This window comes from Pteronotus mesoamericanus, unplaced genomic scaffold (assembly GCF_021234165.1).
Source record: "Pteronotus mesoamericanus isolate MK-2021 breed Mesoamerican mustached bat unplaced genomic scaffold, CSHL_Meso_final scaffold_45, whole genome shotgun sequence".
Classification (NCBI taxonomy): Eukaryota; Metazoa; Chordata; class Mammalia; order Chiroptera; family Mormoopidae; genus Pteronotus; species Pteronotus mesoamericanus.
Window position 1 is genome coordinate 4,582,410 of NW_026555317.1, and position 17,265 is coordinate 4,599,674.

Sequence of the window (17,265 nt, forward strand, 5' to 3'; positions counted from 1 at the left end):
ATATTTCTTAAACATCCTATTTAAAACAGAGCCACTTCTCCTTTTTCTCTATAGCATATATCCGTAAGACAGCTATACTTGTTAACAAGATGAGCCCCAACCATAGAGAATGTGGGAAATACAGCCTGTTTAGAGGATTACCTCTTCTCTTGCGGGCTGTTACATTCAGGGATGACAAACCAAATTTCTGCGCCTGGTAGATGAAGAGGTTGATTTCATTAATGTAGTTATGGATCTCTCTCTACCCAAAACAACTCTCCGAGCGCAATCCTCTCCAGGAGATCCTCCCTAAATGACCACACTGAGAGCAAAAAGGATAATGAGTCCCTCCTGTCCCCCCAAAACTGTTGAATCTTGACCATCTGAGACAAATGTAGAGTTAATCTTGGCTGATTCTTTGCATAGGAAGTGAGGGCGTTTCGTTCAAGGCCCTGCAAGAGTTAGGGACAAGGATAAGGCTCATATCCAGACCTCAGCTTCCGACCCACGTGTCCTTTCAGCCCCGCTCGCCGGAATTGACGGACGCTACCTCGGTTCTCCTTCGCGTCTGCTGACAGGCATCAAGCTGGGGAATAAAGGATCTGTGAAAGGACGGGCGAGTGGGTGGAACTGAAGCCCGGAACCTTCCTTCGCAAGCATCCGGAAAACTGAGGACTGGAGGCTGGAGGGTATAGAGCGCAGCTGCCGCCCAGCTTCCGGAAGTTGAGGGCTTTGTTTCTGAGGGGAAGATCTTCCGAAACGGACGGGGAGGCGGTGGTGAATCCTTCCGGCGCAGGAGCGGTCGGGGCTAGCCTGGAAGGAAGAGGGCCGGAGGTGGGTGAGCGGGTCGATCACTGCCTGGCATCTGTAACTGGGTTTTTTTGAGATGACGCCTGTAGTCCCTTCAGCCCTTGTTCACCAGGCGCCTCCCAAGACCATGCTCTGGGAATGCAGCACGGAAGTGATAAGCTCAGTCTCCCTTCAAGGAACATGTAACTTAGGATCCTTAAAATTTAGATAAGCTCGCGATTCATTAAAGCTGTGACAAGGGCAAAGAAAGATAATAGGGACCCAACCGCAGGGCTCTGGGCGCTCTGGTAAATGGACTTACAACAGCGAGTTGAAAGGAGGGAGGAATTGGTTCAGGGGAACTACCAGTCCGAGAGGGCAGAGTGGGTAACTTGAAGCTGAGAGTGCGGTGGCCGGCGTGGCTCAGTGGGTTGGAGCATCCTCCACTTCCATCCCGGGTCGGGGCACGTGGGAGAGGCAGCCCGTCGATGGATGTCTCTCACATCAGTGTTTCCCTCCCTCCGTCCCCCTCTGTAATCATGTCCTCGGGTGAGGATTGAGGAGAAATTAAAGTTTTTTTAAAAGTGGGGTGCGGAGGTGCGGAGAGTCCAGGTCTTAGAATCTAGTACGCCTTGCCATGAGTTAGAGCCTATCACAAGAGCAGCGGAAGGACAAAATTTGATTTACATTTTGAAAGGATCACATTGCTCGGTAGAGGTTGGATGATAGGAGGGCAGGAATTGTGAGGTGACCACAGCTAGTAAGGAGGCCACAGCTGTAGATGAGAGACAGCGGTCTAGGTTGGTGGCTTTGGGTATGAGAGAGTCTTGGACTGACCGTACTGATATTTAAAGAGATAAAATTGACAAGACTTTACGGATTAGATATGCTATTTAAGTGAGATGATTCTAAGTTTCTGGCCCAAGTGAGTGAATTATGTAAAGCAAAACCAAACTATTTTGATGTGTGCTGAGTCCCTTTTACCCTAGCGTAAAAACTAAAGCCACAAAGTTTTTTGTCTCCACCATTCCATATACTCAGTATATTTTGTGTTCCCTATAGACAACACAGAACATACACAGATTTTTTTTTTTTTATAGAGGACAGTAAAAGAATTGTCTATAATCTGACTACCCAAGATGGCCATATTGTGGTGTGTTTCCTTCATGTTTTTGTTTTCTGCCTGCATCTTTTTGTATAATTGGGAATACATTCATTATAGCTTTCTCTGTCTATATTTTTCCCACTGGACATTATCATGACAATAAAGATTGAACTGGTGTGTGTCAGAACATTAGTTACAGATTTTTTTTTCCCCTAATTGTAACAGAAAACGTTAGATGTAATTCCACCAAGTCAGAGATAACTTTTTGGTGTATTTTACTTTCAGTGTGTGTGTATGTGTGTGTGTGCACCATTTATTTAATTTTACTTGTTTTTTAGAGAGAGGGGAATGGAGGGAGAAGGAGAGGGAGAAAAACATCAGTGTGCAAGAGAAACATCGATTGGTTGCCTCTTGCACATCGCTAACTGTGGACCTGGTCCACAACCCAGGCATGTGCCTTGCCCAGGAATCAAACCGGCGACCTTTCAGTTTGCAGAACAATGCCCAATCCACTGAGTTACATCAGTCAGCATCTGTGTACCTTTTTAAAAGTCCCATTATTTATGCCAAATTTTATTATTTGCTTTCCAGATATGTGTATTTAATGTTATTCATTGCTATTTTCACACATCTACTCTTCTACTTTTTAAAAATATTTTGTTTATGCTATTACAGTTGTCCCAATTTTTCCCTCTTTGCTGCCCTCCACACAGCCCCCTCCCCACTTCCCTAGTCAATCCCCACATCGTTGTCCATGTCCATGGGTCCTTATATATGTTCTTTGACTAATCCCTTCACCTTCTTCCAATCAATCTCCACCGCCACCCTTCCCTCTTACAGTTGTCAGTCTGTTCCATGATTCTATGGCTCTGATTCTATTTTGCTCATTAGTTTATTTTGTTCATTAGATTCTACTTATAAGTGAGATCATACTGCATTTGCCTTTCACTGACTGGCTTATTCTACTTAACATAATAGTCTCCAGTTCCATCCATGCTATTGCAAAAGGTAGGATTTCTTTCTTTTTTTACTACTGTATAGTATTCATTGTGTAAATGTACCACAGCTTTTTTTTATCCACTCATCTACTGATGGGCACTTAGGCTATTTCCCAATCTTGGCTATTGTAAATAACACTGCAGTGAACATGGGGGTGCATAGGTTCTTTTGAATTGGTGATTCGGGATTCTTTGGGTATATTCCTAGCAGTGGAATCGCTATGTCAAAAGGCTGTTCCATTTTTAATTTTTTGAGGAAATTCCATACTGTTTTCCACAATGGCTGCCCCAGTCTGCATCCCACCAACAGCGCACTAAGAGCTCCCTATTCCACATCCTCACCAGCACTTGTTTGTTGATTTATCAGTGGTGGCCATTCTGACAGGTGTGAAATGATGTCTCATTATGGTTTTGATTTGCATCTCTCTGATGGCTAGTGATGTTGAACATCGGTTCATATGTCTCTGGGCCCTCTGTATGTCCTCAGTGGAGACGTATCTGTTCAGGTCCTTTGCCCATCTTTTGATTGGATTGTTTGTCTTTCTGATGTTGAGTCATATAAGTTTTTTATATATTTCATAGATTAACCCCCTGTCCAGTGTATTGTTGGCCAGTATGTTCTCCCGTACAGTCAGTTCCCTTTTCATTTTGATGATGGTTTTTTTTTTTTTTTAGCTGTGTGGAAGCTTTTTAATTTGATATAGTCCTATTTGTTTATTTTTTTCCTTTGTTTCCTTGCCCCAGGAGATATAACAGCAAGAATACTGCTATGCAAAATACCTGAAATTTTACTGCCAGTGTTTTCCTCTAAGGTATTTATGGTATCATTACATAATACTTATGTCTTTTATTCACTTTGAGCTTATTCTGGTGTATGGTGTAAGATGTGGTCTAGTTTCATTTTTTTTGCATGTACCAGTCCAGTTCTTCCAACACCATTTATTGAAGAGACTGTCTTTACTTCATTGTGTGCTCTTGCCTCCTTTGTCAAATATTAATTGACCACAAAGACATTGGTTTATTTCTGGGCTCTCTGTGCTGTTCCATTGATCTGTGTATCTGTTCTTACACCAGTACCAGACTGTTTTGATTACAGCGGCCTTGTGGTATAGTTTGATATCAAGTATTGTGATACCTCCAACTCTTCTTTTTCAAGATTGCTGAAGCTATTCATGGTCTTTTATGTTCCATGTAAATGTTTGGAATACTTGTGCTAGATCTGTGAAATATGCCACTGGTATTTTAATAGGAATTGCATTGAATCTATAGGTTGCTTTGGGTGGTATGGACATTTTAATGATGTCAATTTTTTATATACATCAAGATTGCATATGCTTCCATTTATTTGTGTCTTTTTCAGTTACTTTCTTTGATGTCCTATAGTTTTCTGAGTACACATCTTTTACCTCCTTGGTTAAAATTTATTCCTAGGTGCTTTTTGTTGTTTGTTGTTGTTGCTGTAGTAAATGGGATTTTTTCTTAGTTTATCTTTCTGATAGTTCATTATTGGAGTATAAAAATGCCATTGATTTCTGAATATTGACTTTGTGTCCTGCTACTTTGCCAAATGCATTTATTAGGTTGAGTAGTTTTTTGGTGGAGCCCATAGAGTTTTCTGTGTACACTGTCATGTCATCTGCAAATAATGACAGTTTTAATTCCTCATTTCCAATTTGAATGCCTTTTATTTCTTCTTATTGTCTGATCGCTGTAACTAGAACTTCCAGTACTATGTTGAATAAGAGAGGTGAAAGCAGGCATCCCTATCTTGTTCCTGATCTTAAGGGAAATGCTTTTAATTTTTGCCCATTGAGTATGATGTTGCAGTAGGTTTTTCATATATGGCCTTTATTACGTTGAGTATGCTCCCACTATTCCCACTATGCTGATAGTTTTTATCATAAATGGGTGCTGTATTTTATCAAATGCTTTTTCTGCATCTATTGATATGATCATGTGATTTTTTGTTTTTAATTTTGCTGATGTGATATGTCACATTTAATGATTTGCGAATATTGTACCACCCTTGCAACCCTAGAATAAATCCCACTTGGTCATGGTGTATGATGTTTAATGTATTGCAAGACTACAGTTTTTAATGGTTGTTTAGTCACACCCAATCCTGTTATTCGGTAATAGGTTTTCAACTTTTTACTGTTAGTATGAGAACGACATCTTTTTACATAGAGTCTCAGATTTCCAACTTACTCCCTGAGAAAAAGTTCTAGAAATAGAACCTACCAGGTACAAAGATAAATGAACCTACCAAATTGCCTCACCCAAAAATCTCATTAAGACTTTGATTGCAATTATTTAAAAGATCACATTTTTGCAATGCTTTGTTTTTCTATCCAAGGTTATAGTTATGTCTTTCTAGCTATTCAGGTTGTCTCTTATGATTCTTTTATGTCTGTGTATAAAGCCTGTCCATTCCTTATTAAACTCACATTTAAGAAAAGGCCAATATTATTATTTAATAATGTGCCCTCTCTGCTTAAATTCCATGTGTGAAGTGGCTATCTTTGAATTGTGTTGTGCTTTTTTTCTATAAAATTATTTTCTTCTTTAATATGTGTGTCTAGGTTCTGCTAAAATACAAATAAAATGATGAGATCAGAAAATTTAAAAGCTGAGTAGAAGTGAAAACTTGTGGTCTAAAGAATCCATGGTATTCTGCTCCTAGTTGTCTGTTGAGGAAACTGCCCCTCAACCATGTATCTGAGGCCTCATCTGTACAACCAGGGGGGTAGGCAGCAACCTTGATCCTTTTAGAAGTAAAGAAAGCTACAAAAAGCTCCTCAGGGTTAGGAAGATAACATCTCATGAGGGTGTGCCTTTTTTTTTTTTTTTTTTTTTTGTAATTTTTAGAGAAGGGAAGGGAGGGAGAAAGAGAGGGAGAGAAATATCAATATGTGGTTGTCTCTCGAGTGCCCTCTACCAGGCACCTGGCCTGCACCCCAGGCATGTGCCCTGAATGGGAATTGAACTGTGACCCTGTGGTTCACAGTCTGGTGCTCAATCCACTGAGTCACACCAGCCAGGGCAGGATGTGCTTTTGGTATGGATTTTTCTAGGTAACAGTTCTGACATCTTATTATTAAAGTTATTTTTATTTGTTAGCAAGGATGTTTGTTATGAATTATAATGTTAACTTTTAAACAAATGAAGTCTTTTGGTCTTTTTGGTTTTATGCAGTAAAATCCTGCTTATCTGTGAAATGCAGTTAACACATCAGCTGGACCTATTTCCTGAATGCAAGGTGACCCTTCTGTTATTTAAAGATGTAAGAAATGCTGGAGACTTGAGGAAAAAGGCAATGGAAGGTGCCATTGATGGTTCATTAATAAACCCTACGGTGGTAAGTGCACTTGAGAATGAGTGAGATATACGGGGCATTTAAGAATATATTAACTTTTTATGATGTTATAAGTTAGCCTAAAATTGTCACCTTTAGGTAAAAAGTTCTTGTCCAAGCTGTGGAGTGGAGTCAGGTGTGGGCACTCTTGAATCCAACAGAGAGCAGAAGCTGAAGTGTCAGGCCCTGCCCTGACGGATAGGAAAGGTCTGGCTTCATACTGGCAGGCGCCTGACTTTCCATTTCTTACCTGAATTAGAAGTCTCTGCAGAGGAGGCGCTGCGCAGTGCTGAAGAGCACACCTGTGCAGTCGCATTGCTGGGACTTAATCCCAGCTCCTCCAATTATTATGACTTCGCACGAATGGTAGCCAACCTTTAAATAGCGTTTTTACTCTGTCCCTGGCATTATTCTAAGTGCTTTACATATACTAACTCGCTGCACAACAACTGTGTGAAGTGCTGTGATTACCTGCAGCTGACAGATAAAACACTAAGGAATTTGCCTGAGTTCCCTCATTGGTAAGCGACAGAGGTGGCATTCAAACCCGGAGATGCATTGCCTTCATTTCCTCATCTAGTGCAGGTGAATAAGAACACCGATTTCATAGGCTAGTTTTAAGATTTAAAGAAAGTAATACAAGTATAAAATATTTAGAATATGACCTTTTCCATATTAGTCCTTGATAAATGTTATTTTCAAATTTTTTACTATGTAAGTTTTTGCAGCTTTAAAATTCTATGATTTTTTTTTTTTTTTTGAACACTCAGGTCCTTGAGAGAGCAATTTTGAAAATATAGTCCATAGGAATTGTGATGAAGTAAAACAGCCTGACCTTGCAGTGGTCATAAGATAGGGCCTGCATCTTCAGAGCACTCACATTCTCTGTGTGTAATTCTTTTTGTTCTCTTTGGTAGATCGTCGATCCATTTCAGATACTTGTGGCAGCAAACAAAGCAATTCATCTCTACAAACTAGGAAAGATGAAGACGAGAACTCTAGCTGCTGAAATTATTTTCAACCTGTCCCCAAATAACAATGTAATTAATACAGATTTTACTTACTTTACTTCTGTTGACCTTCCCATGGTAACATATGTGTTCTCCAGTGTTGAGTTGAAGGCTAAATTCCTGTAAGCCTGTTGTTAGTTACAAACCAAAATAATAGTGATAAGAGGTCTGGACAGAGAGTTGAGGCTTAGCACTGCCTCTTATTAGAAAAATAAGCTTTGGAGTACAGGTCTTTTATCTCCTGGGTTAAATTTATTCCTAAGTGCTTTATCTTTTTTGTTGTTGCTATCATAAATGGGATTGTTTTCTTAGTTTCCCTTTCTGTTAGTTCATATTGGTATATAAAAATGCCATCAACTTCTGAATATCGATTTTGTATCCTACTACTTTGCCAAATTCATTTATTAGTTCAAGTAGTTTCATTACATTAAGTGAGGACAGTTTTATCTGTATTGGGCCAGGAAGATGCCCCTAAATGGTATCTAAATCTAAACAATAAAGCAATAGGCATGGATATTTATGTGTTATCATAAGCATCTTTTGTTTTCCCTATAAACTCCTTGAATATATAATTCATGCCTTTTCCATACACCAAAAGCCTGCCTGGTGCCCAGAACGGCCCTTCACATATGCTCATCCACATAGTCAGTGCAGAGGAAGAGTTTGCGGTTTGAGATACTGATAGTAATCAAGGTTATTGAGTTAAAGACATTGCACGCTGGCACATAAAAATAAAAAATAAACTGAAATTTTGCTGATTAAGTTTTAGTATTACTACTACTATTAATAACACAAGCACGTATATCATCCAAAAAATTAAGAAACCTGTGGTATGGTTTAAAATGCAGATGTTTGAAATATTTATAAAATGCATGGTCATGGTCATAGAATTCCCCAGTACTTGGAGGAAAAAATTACCAGATAATTATTGTTTCTTTGAGATCGTTCAAAATAATTCAAGAAACTCTTCAATTCAATAAACATCTGTTGAGTTTGTCCCTATTCCACTTACAGTTCTAGAAACAGAAGAAACAAGTACGTTCCTCAGGAAACCAGACGAAGAAAACAGAAGTTCAAGTGCCCTGAGATAACTCACATAATGGGAATAATAATTCGCTGTATGGGAACAGTAAAGAATAATTTATTCTGTAGGGAGGACGGCGTAGTGGGGAGTGATACTTGGACAGGACCTTGAAGGATGAGAGCACTCCAGGCACAGAACAAAGTGTGAGCACAGGCCAAGAAGTATGAAGTGATGGCATCTTCCAATAGTCCATGCTGGCTAGAAGGCAGGAGTGCGTGGTTGAGGTCACCTGGGGGCAGAGGAAGGGGTTGTTGGTGTGCTGTGCCAGGAAGTCCTAGGAATGAGGTGCACCTTTGAGCAGAGTCCTCTAAAAGCAGGACTGGTAGATGTTGGCACTGTTGACAATAGAAACTGTAGGCACAGAGAATCCTTAGGATATGAAAATGAGAGCCTGGGCAGGGAAGAAAGCAGATGGGAGACCCTTCATATATGGGAACTACTGGTTTATTGTCTTCTTTTTTTTCCCCCCTTAGATTTCAGAGGCTTTGAAAAAATTTGGTATCTCAGCAAATGACTCTTCAATTCTAATTGTTTACATTGAAGATGGAGAAAAACAAATAGATCAAGAAAACCTAATATCTCAGGTAGAAGGTCATCAAGTTTCTCTGGAAAATCTCCCTGAAATAACAAATATTACAGAAGTTAAAAAGGTTTGTAAATCCACATTTGTAGAGTGTGACAGATGAGGAATAGTACCAATGCTGTTTGCCGTTGCTCACCAATGCTGTTTTTTGAACTTCTAAGAAAGGTTAATATAATTTAAAATTAATTGAATAATAATAGATACAAAGAATTGGAAGATGCAGATTTATGTAAAATATAATTAAAAAGTTAGTTATAAAAGCATTCTCTAAGAGCCCTGGCTGATGTGGCTCAGTGGATTGAGGGTCAGCCTATGAACCAAAAGGTTGCTGGTTTGATTCCTGGTCAGGGCACATGTCTGGGTTGCGGGCCAAGTCCCTAACTGGGGAAAACTGAGAGGCAACTGATCACTTACCTCTCACACAGTGGTGTTTCTCTCCTCTCTTTCTCCCTCCCTTCCCTCTCTAAAAATGAATAAATAAAATCTTTTTTTTTTAAATTTTCTAAGAAAGGATAACTTTAAATATCAAGCTGACATAATACATTTGTAATACAAGAAATGTAACTTTAGTGTGAAGTTAATGTCTAGATGTATGCTTTTAAAACTGGTACAAATTTGGTTTCTATGTTTTGAGAGTTACCACTTGAGTTTAAGGAGGACTTTTGACATAAGTGATGAATTGCCATCTACTTTTGCATATTTTAAGCACATTTGTAATTTCATACCATTATCCCAATAATTATATGATAATTTCATTTATACATGTTTGTATATTAAAAGTTAGTAGTGCATAGATAATTAGCAAGTCATAATTTGTCTTTTATTTTTACAGATATATAAACTGTCTTCACAAGAAGAAAGTATCGGGACATTATTGGATAGTGTTACTTGTAGAATGTCAACAAAAGATGTTTTGTGAAATGACAGAAATATTAAAAATTTTCAGCATTTGTAAAAACATTGATTTTTCTATTCTTATTATAAAATTTATATATGTTCATCATAATTTTAAAACACAGAATGGTATAACAAAAGGGAAAAAAGTGTAATCCTACCTGTAATATTTTAAAAGATAATCACTATTAATATTATTTGTTATTCTAGTCTTCCATTTCCATTGAAATGTATTTTATTTTTTTATAATTGGAAGAGTAATTGCAAACATTTATTGGATATCTACAAGACACTAGGACTTTGCCTTAGTGATTTTATATGTGCCAGGTCGTATCCCTGCCCTTACTTCTCTGGCTGCTCTAGCATCCCCCTTCCAAGCTTCCTTGTCCAGTTTTACATACAAGAATTAATTTCATCCTCATACTTTGTGGGACAGATGCTGTCATTACCCCTATTTTACACATGGTCACTAAACTGCAGAGTAACTTGCCCAAGGTCCTACTGTGAGTGTAAAATCACATTTTATAAGTAGTTGGGGTTTTTTTCTCATTTTATATTTTGATTGTATCAGTCAAGGTAAACTAGTTCAGGGCTCAGCAGACCTCTCTGTGAAGGGCCAGATAGAAACTATTTATGGTTTTGCGGGCCGTGTGGTCTCTGCTGCATCTACTAAACTCTTGCCATTGTAGTGCAGGAGCATCCGCAGATAATACATAAATGACGAATGTGACTGCTATGTACAGAAATAAGTGATGAGCAGGATTTGCCCCCAGGGCCATGGTTTGTGGAGTTCTGAGGGACATTAGGCTGCAATTCTGGTCCCTGTCCCTCATTGGCTTCACACGACAGAAGTTCCTTGCTTACTCTGCAAAGCCAGTGTGAGTCGTAGGAAGACTTGTTGGAGTGACTCAGGAAACCAGTCTGCAGAAGGCTTCGTCTCAACGTGTGCTCCCTGGAGCACCGCACAGCTAAAAGCAGCAACGAAGTATAGGGTGGCCCCTAAAGCTTCCATGCGGAAGCGACGTACCGCTTATCTCATGTTTCGCTGTCCAAAGCCAGTCATGGCCGTGCCAACATCTACAGGGGTGGAGAGTTGTGACTCTGCCATGTGCTAGAAAGTGGAGAGGTAGGAATAACTAGGGAACAAACTGATGATCTCCCTCATGGTCATGAATAATAAAGTACAGAAGCACATAGCTAATGTTTCTTGCCTGCACTGTGCTAAGCACTCCCTCAGTTAGTCCTCATTACAACCCCAAGAGATTTACCAGGGATGAACCAGACTTGGTCTCTCAACTCTACAAAAATTTCAAGCACACAGAACTATTGCAAATAGTACAATGAATGTCCATATATCTTTCATGTGAATTCACTGTTAGTGTTTGCTGTATTTGATGTGTGTCAAACACCTGTCTGTGTGTCACACAAACACACCTGTTTTTCTTCTGAACTATTTGAAAGGAGGTTGCAGACCTCTTGGTACTCACCCTACATTGTATTCGATTGTTATGGCTCTTAGTCTCTCAATCTAGAATGGTCAGTTTTTAAAAAAATATTGACATTTTTTAAAAGAGTACTGTAGATATCTTTCAGAAATCCACAGTCTGAGATTGTTCATAATTTGAGTCAATTCAACTGTTTTTTTGAATAACATCGATTTTGTGTCCTCCTTGCTACATGTCATCAAAAAACACATAATGTCAGTTGTCCCCCACATTAGGGATACGGAGTTTGATCACTTGGTTCAGATGATACCCCCAGACCTCTCCATTTTAAAGGCAACTGTCCCCTAACGCTTAGAGAGCTGAAGCTCCCCCCAAGCTCCCCATGCTGTGGTCAAGGTTAAAGTCCAGATGTGCGAGGCCTCACGTGCTGAGCTCCCAACGACTCCCTTGCACCACTCCATCCCATGCCATCGCTCTCAAGCACGTCCATTTTGTTTGTTTTTTTAAAGGGGGAAGGAGACCAACTTATTATTTAAAAATTTGATTACAACCAATTTTGTTGGCATTAAACTTTGAGGTATTTTAAGTTCGAATAGGATATAAACCAAAAATCCAGAAATTAAGTTTGGTAAACATGAGGAGTTTTCCAGTAATTACAGATCTGAATGCAGAAATCAATTTAGAGAAACAGACAAACCCCATCTTTGCACTTATTGTGCCACACATTGAAATTTCAGTAGTGCATTAGTGAACGGTCCACATTTAAGGATCTTCACCTTGAGATATGAGAGCTGTTTCTTGAAAAATTCCTCAGTACCTTGTGCAGATAAATTGTCTCTTCCATGTACTTTAGTACACACTTAAAATTTCTCCATTATGTATATACAAAGCACCTACCATTTGGGCAGGGCCAAATATCTACTTTCATAACAAAACTATAATGTACCTCTCAAGTATGAACAATATAAACACAATACATGGCATACAGTATTTACATATATACTGTATATTGTATACATATATACAATATATGTCTTATATATACTGTATTACAAATATATAGTACGAGCAGTTTGTAATTTTTTAAACTAATCTTTTGCACTTTTGGTTTGCAACAAGGCAAATTTCCACTTCTGTACTAATATTTGAGAGTCCAGAAATTTTGGAAAAAATATACTTTACATACATACTGAAATCCAAGATCTAAGTTTGAACTTTTAGGCAAGTTTTTAAGTGTATTGCCATCAATTACCTATTTTAGTGGAATTTTCAATACTGCTTCCCGTCTAGTGACTAGGCGGCTTTGGAAGAACACTAGAAGGTGGATCGCTAAACTTTGCCCCAGCATGATTCTCCTTTTGGCTCGCTTCAGTTAGAAATGCTGATTTCTTCCCACTCTTTTTTTTTTTTTTTGGTTAATGTTCTCAGTATTTTTAAAAGGCTTCCCCCCCCCCCCACCCTGAATTATATCAGAAAAAACAGAATCCTGAGGTAAGTTATTTTCATTTCTTTTTTGCAGAGGCATTCTTGGTTAGTAGTGAGTTTTATTTGCTATCTTTGGTTGTTTACACAAGCGCATGCCAGGAACATTCTGTCCTTGGGGAATGGTAGTTTTGTCCGCTTTTCCTCTTCCCTAAATAAGGGCTGGCTAGGCGCCGCGGGAGGCAGCATGCCAGGGGAAAGGCTCGCTTCCTCCGCTGGGTTGTGTTGGCAGGACCTGAGCGGATGCTGGTCCGGGTCCCGCACTTCCGGCACCGCGCTCCGTCGCCACCCGTCGGGCCCGCTGGGCTCCGCCCCCTGTCCGGCTCTGACAGGGCTGCTCGTCCTGGCGGAAGCGGCTGGGCGACTGCCCTGCCGGGCTGGCCCGCACCTTGTTTTTTCGCCGCTGTTTTGGAGAGGCCCGAGGGGTGCCCTGCACCGGCGGCGCTGCTGTTGGGCCGAGGTGCTGGGGCGCCCGTCTGAGGGGTAAGACAAGGCCCGTCCCCGCTGCCACTTGGAAATGAGGGAGGAAGAGGGTGGAGGCAGTGCCCGGGATCCAAAATCCGGGGTGAAGGCGGAGGAGCCGAGGGCACCAGCGGGAGGGCCCCGAAGTAACCGCGCGTGGAAAAGCCTAGGGGCGCAAGGCGACCGTGCGGGACAAGCGGCTCCCGCTGCGGAACGGAGACGACGATCCCAGCGACAGGCGGAAACGGGCCCCAACGGAGGAGAAGGAGCGAGCGAAGCCGAAAATGAAAGGGGGCGCTGCTGCTCAGAGAGCCTGAGACGAGTGCGGCCGGTGCGCTTTCGTTTTGTTGCTGTGCAACCTGCCGCATACACAATTCTGTTACACATTTGTGTTGGTTTTATTTTTGTCCCCCTTTAAGAAGTAAATCTTGGTATATGTTTCTCTTTCTTTAGGATAGCTTCCCCAAAGCGGAATTATTAGGGAAGAGGATATGCACCCCTTAAGGGCTTTTAATACGAGAAAAATGCCATTTTTGCACCCCCAGTAGCAGAGAACAAGCCTGCCAATCTCTGCCATACATTTTAACTTTTAAGCATTTTGCCATTGTGAGATGTCGGGCTACTGGTGAAGTTGAACCCCTATGTTTATTAGTTTGCATGTTACGAAGAGCGGTTTTACAGGTTTTGTTCCTGTAACTATAGATAGTATTTTCAGCTCTTTCTAACAAGAAGAAAACAATAAAAAGCAATGCCATTTCCTGGGGAAGAAGAAGTTAACATAAGCTCCACAAGTCTTTTAGAGAAAGTAGTTTTCAGCCAAGTTAGGAACAGTGTCATTTATAGTAACCAGGTAACTCCAGAGCCCAAATGCTCCACCAGCAAAAGCAAACTTACTAGAGAGCCTTTGGTGCTGGAAGGGAAGGGATGCAATTTGGTAGACCATGTGGATTTGGCTCCTTAGCAGAAGACTACATATCAAAGCAGGAAGCTGGCTGTCTTCCCCTGTGTCTGGAATAAGGTGGGGGCAATAGGCTCTGTGACCCAGGTGAACACTGTTTCTCCACATCCCTCCAGTCTTGAACTGAGTCTCTGTAGGTGAAGGGTCTTTAATCCCCTGTCAACTACTCCCCAAGACACACACTCAAAACTACAGGGACTGCTCATACACCTTCTTTTCCAGAATCTTCTAACAGCCCACTCTCCACCCCAACTAATTACTAGTAATCACAGAGGTGAATGGACAACAGGCTCCCCCCACCCCTGTTATAGCCCAGCTCTCTGATACTGGGGTTTATGATTAACAAATGTCTAGGAGACAGTTAATGAGGTGGCCTCCAGGGCCTGGTCCCCAGAGGTAGAGCAGGCCCTGCACGGTCTTCCTGGATGCCAGTCAGAGGCTGAGGGAGGAGGCCAGGCAGAGCCCGCTCTGGACATGAGAGGCTTTGAGGGTAGCAGGTAAGAGGACACAGATGGAAAGACAGCGCTCTGGGTGGAGCCTGGAGCTCCCAACCCTTGTCTGGCTCTCTGGGCGGGGCCAGTTTTGGTGTTTGGTTCTTATACTACCTCAGCCTAAAAGCTTGCAATCAAGCGGGAAGGAGCCTTCGCTGAAACTTAGGCCCAGGAACACAGGATTCGGGTAATGTACGGACCCTGGCAGAGGGACCTAAGGTAGGGGACACACGCCCTGGCTGCTGTACAGTGTCACCCCAATGCAGCAAGAAGCTGAGAAGAGACAAGAAAAAAGGGAGAGAGGGTGGGGGTGGAGGGTACATTTTATACCAGAACTTTGTATGCATTGTTTTAATCAAATTCTCAGAACAATCTCAGAAGGCAGGTTTTGATTTTACCCTGCTGTGCAGATGAAGAAACAGAGGCTTAGGGAAGTTAAGTGGCATGCTTGAGGTCACACAGCTAGAAAGGAATGGAGCCAGACCAAATGCAGGTCTTTCTGTCCCTGGCCCCTCTCCAGGGGCTGTGGCCTACCTCCTCCCAGGCAGAAGCAGAAGGACAAGTCCTTGACTTGAGCCAGCTCTGCTGGTCCCTAAGAGATGGGAGGGCTGGCGATTCTCACACGGCTTCTTCTCTCCTCCTCAGGGCTGCCTGGAAGGGGTGCAAAGACGCCTAGCTCTCTCTGGTGGGTTCAGACACGTGTCTCCATGGCTCCTTACCACATCCGCAAATATCAGGAGGGCGACCGGCAGCGTGTCCTGGATTTATTCTCCCGGGGCATGACTGAGCATGTCCCCGCCACCTACCGCCACATCCTGAAGCTGCCGCAAACACTTGTGCTCTTACTTGGGTTGCCCCTGACCCTATTCCTGGCCTCTGGGTCCTGGCTCCTGGCTGTCGTGGCTGGCCTCATGCTTCTCGCTTCCTTGATTTTGCCTGCCAGACACCATTGGAATGAGTATGTGGTCAGCTGTTTGCATGCAGACCTGGCTGACATCACCAAAACCTACTTCAGTGGGCGTGGCTCCTGCTTCTGGGTGGCTGAGTCTGAGGGGCAGGTGGTGGGCATGGTGGGAGCTCTGCCCATCAAGGAGCCCACCATGCGGAAGAAGCAGTTGCAGCTACTTCACTTAAGTGTGTCTGTGGAGCGCCGGGGCCAGGGGATAGCAAGAGCCCTGGTCAGGACCCTCCTCCAGTTTGCGCGGGACCAGAGCTATCATGAAGTTGTCCTCGGCACCTGCATGCTGCAGTTCTCGGCCATAGCCCTCTACCAGAGTATGGGCTTCCAGAAGACCCACCAGTACTTCCATTCCATGGCTGGCAGGCTGATTGCTTTACCCATATTTCAATTTACCCACCGGCTTCCTTCTGCTCAGGTCTCTGAGGCATCATAGCAGAAAGGGGACCTGTCCTCAGCTTCCTCATGCATCAGTCAGCACAGGCTGGGCTCTGCGGCAGTAACAAGCTAACCCTGAGTTCTCACTGTAACACTAGAAGCTTTTGTTCGTGAACATGGAAGTGCCCCCAGGGATGGTGGCGGTCCTGCTTGTTTCCGTCTTTTTGCATTGTCACTGTTGCATCTTATCTAGTGATTCAAGAGTGTTACATAAAAAACAATCAGAAAAGAATAATAAACATTTACTCCGTTTATGAGTGTGTTAGTCAGCCATGTAGACTGGGCTTGGCTGGGCAGCTCTATTGGTCTTGGCCTTGTTCCCATGTTGTGGGGTGGCTGGTTCATATGTCATGGGGTTGGCTGAAGTGACAGGGTGACCCGGCTTTCTTATGTTCCAGTAGGGTCGTTCAGGCACGGGTTTCAGGGTAATTGCGGATGAGCCAAAGTAAAGCAGAAACAAGCAAATGCTTTTTGAAGCCATTGCAGGCCTCACATCTGCTAACATTCTAGGCTCAGCAAGAAGAAAGGGACCTGCGTGTTCAGTGAGAGGGGCCGCGGAGTCCCAGGCCAGTGGGACTTGGAGAGGAAGTATGGGGTGAACCCAGGTGAGAAGGACTGGGGCCAGGGATGCCGTCGGTCTGCCTGACCCCCGGTTGCTCTGCTGAAGGGGAAGAAGGCAGCCAGCGCCGGAGTGTGGGATGTTGACTTCCAGGCTGGACCTAGAAGTCATGCCGACCACATCCCACTGGCCGGGACCCAGGCACATGGCCCCAACAGGTCTGCAGGGAGGCAGGAAATGTGTGTCCTGGAAGAGAAATGGCAGGTTTCCCAGCTCTGCCACACCTGGGACCCCATCTCTGTCTCCAAATGCTCAGAGATTTTCCCAGGTACCTCAGGCTTTACTGCCTCATCCCGTTAAGCCTCTGTCTGGTCAACTGTGAGTCGGAACTGGGGCCCAGGGCTGGTGCGTGCAGCCCCATGCACCCTTCCCAGCTAGCCCATCACCAGATGGGTGTCCCACAAGTGTTCTCGAGCCTCTCACCAGGTCCCTCCATCCTGTGGCTAACATCAGGACTGGAAATCCAGGTGCCCTTTCAGGTGGACCTTGTGACACAGCAGTATCTGTGCCCTCTTTCTTCTGTACTGCTGTAGTCTCCGCTCAGAGCTTAGGTCTTCCGAAGTGCCATCCAGGGCACAAATCTGGCCTCATCCTGCCACCTAGCGTTGTAACCAG

At 42.9% G+C, this 17,265-nt stretch overlaps 2 protein-coding genes and 1 pseudogene across 9 annotated transcripts; 2 read left to right on the forward strand and 1 right to left on the reverse strand.

Moving 5' to 3' along the window:
- Positions 1-635: 635 nt before the first annotated feature.
- Positions 636-9,861, forward strand: TPRKB (TP53RK binding protein). 4 transcript variants are annotated; one of them, XM_054593579.1, is made up of 7 exons: positions 636-813; positions 2,782-2,881; positions 3,616-3,683; positions 6,067-6,229; positions 7,144-7,266; positions 8,794-8,970; positions 9,736-9,861. In XM_054593579.1, exons 4-7 carry the CDS (start codon positions 6,089-6,091, stop codon positions 9,820-9,822), a joined length of 528 nt encoding a protein of 175 aa, XP_054449554.1. In that variant the 5' UTR covers positions 636-813; positions 2,782-2,881; positions 3,616-3,683; positions 6,067-6,088; the 3' UTR covers positions 9,823-9,861. The 4 variants fall into 4 exon arrangements, with proteins under 4 accessions (XP_054449554.1, XP_054449556.1, XP_054449555.1 ...); XM_054593581.1 differs by lacking the exon at positions 2,782-2,881; XM_054593580.1 differs by lacking the exons at positions 2,782-2,881; positions 3,616-3,683.
- A 3,029-nt stretch (positions 9,862-12,890) lies between these two features.
- On the reverse strand, positions 12,891-13,554 carry LOC129086829 (proline-rich nuclear receptor coactivator 1-like; annotated as a pseudogene).
- On the forward strand, positions 12,989-16,283 carry NAT8 (N-acetyltransferase 8 (putative)). 5 transcript variants are annotated; one of them, XM_054593509.1, is made up of 2 exons: positions 12,989-13,207; positions 15,281-16,283. In XM_054593509.1, the coding sequence occupies exon 2, from the start codon at positions 15,343-15,345 to the stop codon at positions 16,027-16,029; it is 687 nt and encodes a 228-aa protein (XP_054449484.1). In that variant the 5' UTR covers positions 12,989-13,207; positions 15,281-15,342; the 3' UTR covers positions 16,030-16,283. The 5 variants fall into 5 exon arrangements, with proteins under 5 accessions (XP_054449484.1, XP_054449486.1, XP_054449485.1 ...); XM_054593511.1 differs by lacking the exon at positions 12,989-13,207 and adding an exon at positions 13,230-13,517; XM_054593510.1 differs by lacking the exon at positions 12,989-13,207 and adding an exon at positions 14,079-14,641.
- Positions 16,284-17,265: the final 982 nt, after the last annotated feature.